Source organism: Centrocercus urophasianus, unplaced genomic scaffold, assembly GCF_019232065.1.
Source record: "Centrocercus urophasianus isolate 14NV4802_14NV808 unplaced genomic scaffold, USGS_Curo_1.0 seq_9, whole genome shotgun sequence".
NCBI lineage: Eukaryota > Metazoa > Chordata > Aves > Galliformes > Phasianidae > Centrocercus > Centrocercus urophasianus.
Window position 1 is genome coordinate 23,371,332 of NW_024885532.1, and position 10,489 is coordinate 23,381,820.

General features: G+C 41.8%; 1 protein-coding gene across 1 annotated transcript; it reads left to right on the top strand.

Moving 5' to 3' along the window:
- Positions 1–752: 752 nt before the first annotated feature.
- CYSLTR2 (cysteinyl leukotriene receptor 2) lies at positions 753–10,055 on the top strand. Its single transcript, XM_042838891.1, has 3 exons — positions 753–824; positions 940–1,014; positions 5,759–10,055. Exon 3 carries the CDS (start codon positions 5,929–5,931, stop codon positions 6,859–6,861), a length of 933 nt encoding a protein of 310 aa, XP_042694825.1. The 5' UTR covers positions 753–824; positions 940–1,014; positions 5,759–5,928; the 3' UTR covers positions 6,862–10,055.
- Positions 10,056–10,489: the final 434 nt, after the last annotated feature.

The window sequence follows — 10,489 nt, forward strand, 5'->3', positions numbered from 1 at the left end:
TGCAGCACAGAGGTATTTCCTGATGTTTATGAAATAAAACACAGCACCTAGAGATACATCTGGCCCTCCTGTGTGTGTTGACAGAACAGAAGAATAAACAAACTGTTACATCTGTAGTGTGTATAGAACACTATTTCACAACTGCAGTGGGCTAGGAGCACTCATCTGTGCCGTCTGTGTTTGGATGTGGTGCTCGGGGAGGTGATTTAGTGGAGGATTGTTAGAGTTAGAGTAGCATGGTTAGGCTGCAATTGGATTTGATTATCTTAACCTCTTTTCCAACCTGAATTCTATGTTCCAATTCTATGATTCTGTGATTATGTGATCACTGTTGCTCCACTGAGAAGGGATAAGACATTAAGGGGCAGTAAGGCATTTACTGCAGCTTCTCGTTAAGTCCTAAAATAGCAATGTATTTGGTCCCTATCAGCATTCAAAAAAAAAGCAGTCCCTTGGCTCCACAAACTCATCCTTGAATTACTTGTGCTGAATGAGATTACTCATTAACCTGTAGAAGCGTGCTTATGGTTTCACTCATTTCTGCAAGAGAAGCCTGGGAAATAACGCATCCTCTTCATAATTCCATGAACTATACTCACGGTGACCCACGTGAAGGATATATGGGAACCTAGCCTAATAATTCAAGCAACTCCAATTAACTGAGAGCACAGACATTTAAGTGCGGCCCAAATGCAGGAATCCAGACAGTTTCCAGATGCTGCATAGCTGCAGGGCCCTTTTCATTGGGCAAAACCACATGCGACACTGCCATGTGATTGCTAGCAGCCCTCCTTGAGCTGAGAACGTTTCTCTCTTAAGAAAATGTAAGATCTATTAATCAGGACTTACTTCCTTTTCTTACTACTGTTCGCACTTGTGTGGCTTCTGCATAAACAGCATTTGGGTTTTGCTTCAAGTTTTTATGCTTCTGATTTCCAGCAACAAAACAGAAAGTTGTTAGCAACAGCAAGCAGAAGAAGGAGACTGAGCATACCAGAAGGCACACCAGCTGAGGTAAGACAAGGCTTGCCAGCTTTTTCTGATGTAGATAAAATAGTTGCAGTGAATAAAATACAATCTGCTTGTATATTGCTCGCAGTAAGCTTTGTGTTTGATAGAAGCTGTGATCATTAACTAAATTTCTCTGATAAAGTTGGACTTGAGAACTTTCCTTGGCAGAGAGAAGGGTGGATTTATGTAACCTGCAGTCTTTCTAGACGGAAGATGACAGTCAAGTAGTGGGTCTGATTAAGTGAGTGTTGGCTTTTAACTAGATGATAAAAATAATTGGTTAATGGCAAACTTTTAAAATAAAAGAGGTAGGAGTTAGAGTTTGAATTTATTTATTTTTAGTATTGTGCACGCAGTGAGGTTAATAATACGTGTTTTGGTGAATGTAATTCAGTGTTAACTCCACATATTGTGTTCTATTCCGTTTATTTTTGGTAACGCTTCTCCTGAAACACAACACGAATAGCAGAAGGAAAACCAATGGGAACTTTGAGACATATCAGAACTTTCGGTTTTCTCAAAGTTCAGTGGCAAATGCTAGCAATCCCAAATATAGCAGCAATACCACACCTGCTTTCATATAATGAAGACGGGACTGTTGTGTCAGGAGTCTTCTTCAGGGGGCTGTTGTGATAGATGCACAGAGCGCTTCCTTTTTGGGTCTGCATATTTATCTCTCAGGGTAAAAAAGACACGTATTTTGAATTAAAGCTCCGATACCTTTATTTATCATTGGATATGCAGAACACTTTACTGAAAATACGTTCTTCAGGAGTTCTTTGTGTTACAGACATCTCAGGGTTTCAGAGTAGCTGATGTGAGAGACTTCTCAGTCTGGAAATGGAGAGTTTCCCTTTTACACTTTTAGCAGTAGCCTCTTCCAGCTCACCTCCCCCCAGTGAGAGGAGATGACACAGAGAAAGGCCCTCTTCTATCTGCCCGACCGTAGATTCCCAACAGCCCTGCTGAGCACCCCACGTGGGAACACATCCATAGTGATACATTCACACTATCCACCTCCTTCAGAAATCTGTAAACCTTGACTGCATCCTCCTCCTGTCCATGCTGAATTTACCCAGGCTTTTGAGACCTTGCTCCATCACCTTGCTGATTTCACTCATCTCTTTCTGCCTCTTCTCTAGGTCTATAATCTCTTTTTCTTGGGTGCAGAGAACAGAACTGCACAGCATGTTCACTGGGGGGAATGCAGGAAGGTTTATACAAGGTGATTTTATACCAGTTGTCCCAGACTTCTTGGTGATGTGACTCATTTTCTCGAAATTTTTGTCTGTTTCTGCTGCAGCTAATGCAGAAGGAAACAGTAATGTATCACGTAAGCATGGTTTAGATTATTTTCTCCAGCATTTATCACCTTCCATTAAACTCCACTAATACTCATCTGCCAACTTTCCAGCGTGACATCAATGAATGTCAATGGGTGTAATTTTTTCCTCATGGAAGAACTCAGTGAGAGTCCTTTGCTTCAAACACACTTCCATGTCAGACACCATTTTGTCAGACTGCCTCTTTCATGCCATTTGCCAACAAAATGTAATGGGATGTTGTTGGGAAGGTTCCCCATCTACTGCCATATCACCTTCTGCCTCTAATGTCACGGGCCAGAACAGTAAAACAGGAAGCATTACTTTTGGAGCAGCTCTCATAGATATTTACTGGGGTCAGTAAGCTCCCAAGCACCAGGACTGCTGACTCTCAGCCCTTGGGCTCCTCTCTCACACTGTTTTTGTAGATGAAGAGCTGCCCTGGTGCTGCAATGGTCCCCTGGAACAGCACATGATTATAATGGTGGGTTATGTGCCTTGGCCAGCAGTCTCACATCTGAGAGGCTTTGGGGTACTCATATGAATGCCATCTGGTCCTGATTACTTATTAGCCTCTCATTTGCCTATAGTTTGATATTTTCTACACGTGCATGTCCAGTGCATCTGGCTCCTTTGACCTGACATAAGTTTTGTTGAATTCTCTGTGATTTGGTTGTTGCGGTTTTGTGTTGGTTTCTTTCAATACTTTTTTCATATTCCCTCTAAAATTATATAGTCTTTTTGGTTCTGGGACTGTTCCTCTGGCCCACAACACTGCCATTGTGAGTTCTACCATGATTGCTGGTACAGTACTCCCTCCCTCCAAAACTGCCAGAACTGGAGCCTGTGTGGCACTAAAGATCAAACAGCATCATGTCTTGCAGACTGCAGAATTATTTGTTCCAGGAATTAGGCATTTGTTGTATATCTCGTTCTGATGCACCATCACATCTGTATGAAGGAATCTGAAATTCCCTACCTGCTTTCAGCTTTTCTAACATTTTCTGATGACTATCATTATCATGGTGAGGAGTTTGGTAGCATAACCCTACTACTATATTTTTTCATTATGAGAAGATGGAATGACTGTCCACAAGGACTTTCAGCTGTAATATTTGTATGCAATTGCTAGTTACACAGTCCTTCCTGCACAGTGCCATTCCTTCACCTATATATCCTACACTATCATTATCATCAAGCCGACAGCATGGCACAGAGGCTCCCATTGATATACTTACACAGCAGTTATTTCAGAAAAGCCACCCTTTCCTTTGCTCTGCAGATGTGCTCTCTCTCCTGCCATGGTGGTTTTGGAACGTTTCAACTTGGTAGCTTCCATCATAGAAAGTCACATATAGAAAAAAATTATTCCAAGGGAGCTTCCAGTACCACTGAAGAGAGAATCCCATTTCAGATTGTCCCCTTCTGTCCCTGTTTTTCTAAGAAGGATGTTAGATAGTACCACCAATAAACTTCTGAAGTCTTTGAGGGGCCCTATAGGTCCAGTCCTATGCCTGAAACCCCTCCTATTCATTCCTGTTTTGGGAATGGCTGGTATGGATGGATGCTTGGGCTATAGCAAAGCACCATCGAAAGACCTCTTCCCTTTGCAGTACATTGGGCTGTGATGTCTCCCTGTAAAACAGGGGGACCAACTTCCATTAGAGGAAAAGTTGGTTCCTGATCCCACACAGAAAACTTTGATGTCAGAGAGTAACTTTGTACTGGGTACTAAAACTAGGTTGGATGGAGTCCTGGGAAGAGCCTGATCTAGTGGGAGACAACCCTGCCCATGGCAAGGGGATTGCAATTAGGTGATCTTTTAGGTCCCTTCCAAGCCAAGCCATTCTGTGATTCTATGACTCTATGAAATCTCCTAGGACTGTGAAAGTTGTGTTGGGAAGCTTACGTTGTCTATCCCCTCCACTGGTGAAGAGTCTTTCAGATGAGGAGGAGATTTCCTTTAGAGGAGAACTAGTGGGCTTAAGAGCCCAGCCTGAGTAGGTTGCATTTCCCATGCTCTGTCTCACAGTTTGGCCATGAAAAATAACTTCTGGGACACATCTGGTTGCTGCATTAAGTGATCTGTACTCTGACACAGAGCCCTGAAGAGGTCACTGGCTGCCCTCAACACAGCACAACTCTTGTACCACAAGAAGGTATCTGAGTTCACAAATGAGCTTCCATTTACATCAGTGTTGCCAGTACTATAGTGTGTTAGTTGTGGTCCAAGAAGACCTGGTCTGGAGCAAAATTTTCTCTCTAGGGAGGCTCCAAGAGCACAAATAATTTTATTTAAAATCATGAAGCCTGTGAGGCATAGACATAACCTGCAAGCATAGAAACCAGGCCCTTATCTTTCTCACTGGGACATATTCAAACTCTTTTTTCACGCACTTGGCAATTTCATATAGTTCTGCTTTTTAGGCTAAGATTTTTCAGTGCATTTCTGGGATGTGCTGGCAGTTGCAGAGAAGGGATTGCTAAACAAGTGACGGAATTGGAGACCTCCTTTTAGGAGTTGGATTTGATTATATTTATGGATCCCTTCCAATTCAGACTATTCTATGATTCTATGATTTTAAAATACTACTAGTTACAGATCACATGAAAGAAAAAATCAGGAGTTTAACAAGACTTTAATGAGAAAATATATATATACTATTTAGAGTGTTTGATTGATTGGTTGTTTTGATTTGATAGAAATATAGTCTCATAGGAATGAAATTATGACTTTCTATGAAAATAGCCTGTTTCCCACAGGCCATTTTCATTAGGGCTGCTAATGCAGGCTGCCATGGAAGTACCTGTAGATGAATGTCTGATAGAAGAAATGAGCACATGAAAGGTTGGTAAAGTAGTAAATGAAGAAAAGACCCCACAAAAAGAGACCTAGGAAACTAACTAGAGGAAAGAAGAAATGCACTGTGAGGGGGAGGGAATTAAAAAAGAACCCTGAATGAGAGCAGTATTTATAGTGTTTCAGGTCAAAACATCCTTAATTTATATCTGTTGAAGTACATCAATATGTCCTTGGTATCACTCAAGAATATTGATTGATGTGCTGGGAACAACAGATATCATACCAGGAAAATTTGGCTGGTTCCTATTGGCAAATTCAGTTATTTTGACTTTTCATGCCAATTTGAAGCTCAGACTTACTGGTGGATGGTGATTTCTTTTTCTGATCAGTTTTTGATGCTTCCATGGGTGGTATCCGGGTTCTCAAACCTCCTGCTGCAAAATGGCCAATGTCAAGTTGGCTTATTTTGCATTGAGAAGGTCAGGGAATTGCCATTAAAATGAATGCATAACATCCACTTTTAGAAGACAGCTCTTTCATAATTTGAGGGAAAAACAAACAACCACAAAACCTGTTGTAATACTGAAACCATTTAGAGCTTTCTTGGTGTGTTCATTTACAGAGACATCACAAAGTGATCACTCATTAAGGAAGCTTTAATTTCCACCACGTCTTGTAATTTCTGTCCTGTGAAACAGCCCTAGCACTGAACTCCCTGCAGAGACTCCAGCTCCGCACTTGCTCCACGTCTTCATACTTTTGCAGAAAGACAGAGAGCTCCCACACCAGACAATGAATTTTTCTGAGATGACGCCAAATGACAGCTCCACTAACAGCTCATTCAACTGCCACGCGGATGCCTTCAAGCAAGTCATTTATCCCATCATGTACCTCTTAATCTTTTTCCTGGGCAGTGTTGGAAATAGCCTCTCCATATATGTTTTCCTCCAGCCTTCCCAGAGGAAGACCTCGGTAAACATTTACATGCAGAACTTGGCAGTTTCAGATCTCATGTTTGTGAGCACTTTGCCCTTCCGAGCCACCTATTATCTGTTGGGATCACAGTGGGTGTTTGGCGATATCCTCTGCAGGATCATGACGTACACCATGTATGTGAACATGTACTGCAGCATTTATTTTCTCACCGTGCTCAGTGTGGTTCGTTTCACGGCCATCGTCTACCCATTCAAGAGCTGGAAAGTAACCAACATGAAGTACGCCAAGATAACGTGCGCAGTGATATGGGTCTTTGTTCTGGCAGCCTCCAGCCCTCTGCTGAGCAAAGTAATTGCCGGGTACAGAAACCCAGACAAGTGCTTGGACCTCCACCCCAGCAGCACGCAGCACCTCCTCATGATGAACAGCTTCGTCCTTGTTGTGGGCTTCATCTTGCCTTTTTGCACAATTATCGTCTGCTACATCTTTGCCATCAGAGCGCTGCTCAAGTCCAAGACTCCCCAGCGCAAGAAGGCAGTCTGTCACAAGAAAGCACTGTCAACCATCATCATCACTCTCATCCTCTTCCTCCTGTGCTTCCTGCCGTACCACATACTGCGCACGGTCTACCTGGTGCTCGGTGGCTGCAGCCCGGCCAATCTGTTTGTGCACAAAGCTCAGGCGGTCTCGCTCTGCCTTGCTGCCACTAACAGCTGCCTCGACCCTGTGCTATATTACTTCGCTGCTGAAAATTTCAAAGCAAGAATCAGAAGTTTATACCGAAGGTAGCTCGTGCGGAATTGCAGTATTACATACCTGCACTCCTGGCAAGACATCTAGACTGGATCCATACCGTGTGGTGAAAGAGGCTACGTGGTGCTGGCCACCTTGTAGCCATACTGCTCTTTGCCAGGTCCCTTGGGAACAAAAGTGACTGGGATAAAGTTAAGTGGGGATGGTCAATACCAAGGCAGGAGCTTAGCAGCGTGGGTGATTGGAGGTCAGGTGCTTAGGTGTGATCAGTTGTCCACTTCTACTGAGCACTATAGACATATTTGGAATATCCACCCTCCTCACAACAAGGGAATGAAAGGGGTTTGCCTTGCTACTGGAGTGCATTTCTTTCATTTCACAATACGCAGACATTGATTTTTGAAGGGAAACTGCTCTTATGAGAGTCTCTCTGCTCTCAATTTACCTGTGAGCATATAAAAGTGCCTGCCTTAGATGCTGTACCACCCAACAGCTTCACAGTCCCCTGCCAGATCTCTCTTCAAATTCTGGCCAGAAGTTTATATGTAACAGAACTATAAACAGCGAAGATAACTGTCTGCTGCAGCTGACTGTGTAAAGCAAGAAGAGAGCCAAATGAAACCCACGATAGCTCAGGCTTTTAGAAAGCATTAACATTTCTAAATACACACCTCTGAGGAGACCACTGAGGTATTTTGCATAATATTCCACTGATTACCAAGTGAGGTGACAATTTCCAGCAAACAGTATGAGTACTGGGATGACATGAATGATGTGATGATTAGCAGTGAGGGCAGGATGGGGGCTGGCACAGAGCTGGAGGACCAGAGGTTTGGCAGCTCATCTCCATGAAGGGATCCAGAGGCAAACTAAAATTATTTAGGCAATGGGGAGCTATACCTGTGCATACTTTAGGAAATATCACAAAATTGCTGTCTGCATTTTTAAGTCCCTATTTTCTAATGTATTTCTTGCAAATCAAAGCAGTTGCAATTAAGAGAAGACAGGGTGCAGACTCTGTTTGACCACATTGAATGTTGAATTAAAAAATACAAAGATGAGAAAGTTCTTCATGTTTTCCAGGAGAATAGCCTCTTGTGTGAGACCTTCAGCAATGCTGAGGCCTTCCCTCCTTGTGAAATCCAAAGTAAAGGTTTCTGACAGCGAAGGTGCTTTCTCAATACTCTGAACTTTGTTGGAGAAAACAGTCAATAGACTGAATGTTATTACTACCAAGCAAAAATAACTCTAGCTATTTTCAGCTCTGTCCCAAATTCGCAGAAAACAAATCATTGCTGGTCAGGTGGAAAAGTACTTGGCATGTCGTTGGGAAAATCACACTTCTCTTGGCTATGTAAGGGTTGTGTTGAATTGAAGAGGCAATGTGTTTTAGTCATTTTGTTCTGTCTTTGATGTAAGCACAACATTTTATCATTAAATCTTACTAATGTTCATGTGCCAAACCCTTAATTCAATACCTCAAATTGGCTTTTGTGTCTTAGAGTTGACCTACTGAAGCCATTTAAACACCTGCAGTGCTGAGTCCCATGCTCTTGAAGGAATAGGGAGTAATGCCACTGAATTGCAATGGCTGCAGGATCAAGTTGGGAGCTTGTGCAAAGAGAGAGCAGACAAATAAATAGAAGGAAAGGGGGCAACCTCTTTTTCTTCATTTTTTCCTTGTCAAGAGTAGTCCTGAGCAGCAACAAGTGACAGTCTCAGAGCCTCTGGTGAGGTGTTGTACACCTTAACTGATAGAAGGAAATGGAAAGTAATGAGAGGTGGTTATCCTCAGCCCAATCTCACTAATGCGTTTGCAGCCATGCCTATCCAAATGTACCCTATTAGTGGATCATTTTGCATCTAAAGGATAATTGTATCCCAGTTTTTTTGCATAGAATATGATACAACTTTGTTAGCAATTGAATGAACTGTCAAAACCAAGTTTCAATAAACTAGATTTACTATTTGCCTAAGTTATGCTTTGTATTGATTGCACAGCTAACAAGGAGTGCAGGGGGAGAAAGACAAAGAAGTGGAGATTGAATTTTTGTTAAATGTGCTATCATTTCACAAGGGAGAAATGTCTTTGGATGTGTGAGAGCACCCCGCTGCTTTCTTCACCAAGAAAATTGTTGGGAACATGAATCCAAATCTGGGGTGTGGATAATAGTAAAAGATTTTCTAAGTATTATTTACTTGCCAAAGGACTGAAGATCATCCTTGTCAGAGATCCTCATGCACAGCTTCAGTAGAACTTGCACAACATGCCGTGCTCACACTTACTGCCATTTCTCCCTTCAAAACCCTTGTATGTTTCTGCACACAGTGCATAAGATCAGTGATCTTCACTGTGGAAATAAAAAATGTTATAAAAAAAATCCCCACTGTCTATTATAAAAATTACAAAACCGGTTACTATATAAAACAGTTAAACTACTAACAGTGCCTCTGGATCCCTCAAGGGACCACCTACCTTGAATAAAAGCATTTTGATATCTCTTTTCTAGGCGACAAAATCCATGAATAGCTACACTCGTAGAAAATGAAAGTAATTGTAAAATTTTAAGCTCGAGAGAGACCTAGGTATAGAAAATTAAGTATTTAAGTGATCATAAATGATTTAATTACCTGTAAATGATTGTAAATAGAGCTTCCTGTGCATGTTTTCCAGTCATTCCCCAAGCCTTGGGGCTTCTAGACAAAGCTAATTTTTTTGTCCAAAGCTACATCAGAGACAAAAGAGATTTTCTGAAGTAAACCTGTAGCCTGAACCACTTGATCCTCAGCACAAGGAAATATCACTCCTTACGTTTGCATTTTCATCCCTGGAGGCCCATGTATGGTTTCGTTTGCCTGATGGAGCAGTATTGCAATGCACAGGGAAGCAGCGCGTTTTTATGGACTGTGGACATGCCTCTGTCTTTTCTGTTCTCCATATGTGACCCCATGCCTTCCCAGAGGACAAACCTGCTGCTTACTGTTTTCCATATGTTTAAAAAAAAAAAAAAAAGCCAAAGATGAAGAGAAGATTGGTGTGAGCTGGGCAACCTGCTCTTATCTAACAGAGAACATTATTATAAGCAATGCACTGTATAAATAGTAGTCTAAATTATAATATGAGCATTACCATTTATATATACTATAAATTGTAGTATCTGTACATTATCTGGAATATATATGTATTGTCTCATAAGGAGTATATAGCATACATAATGCTGTTTTCATATAAATACAAGTAATAAATTATTACAAGCAATACTTTATCCTGTGTAATTTTCATTTTCATACCTTCTGCCTTCCTCAACACACATCCTGTCAACAGGGCTTATATTTAAAGCTCTTAAGAGAGTCTGGAGGAAAGGAAAAATACTTCGCTACTCAGCATCCCCTCTGAGCTGCGTATTGCTCTGTGCTGCAACAGCATCTCGTGTTGGCAGCAGAGCAGCTGTCGGACTTTTTCCCCTTATCTTAGAGCTGTAGAAGCTCCTCTTGGTCCTTTGGGGTGGTCAGGACAGAAGTGACCCGCTGCACCTTCAGTTGACAGGAGTGGAAATAAAATCCACCCGAAATAATAAAATATAGTTGCAGTCAGGAGGAGTAGGTTGTTATTTCCACAGTGATCTCATCCCTGGACTAATATTTTGATTTCCCGTGTTGTATC

Excerpts from the sequence above, each read along its gene's own strand:
- CYSLTR2 (XM_042838891.1), top strand. The coding sequence starts at position 5,929 with ATGAATTTTTCTGAGATGACGCCAAATGACAGCTCCACTAACAGCTCA.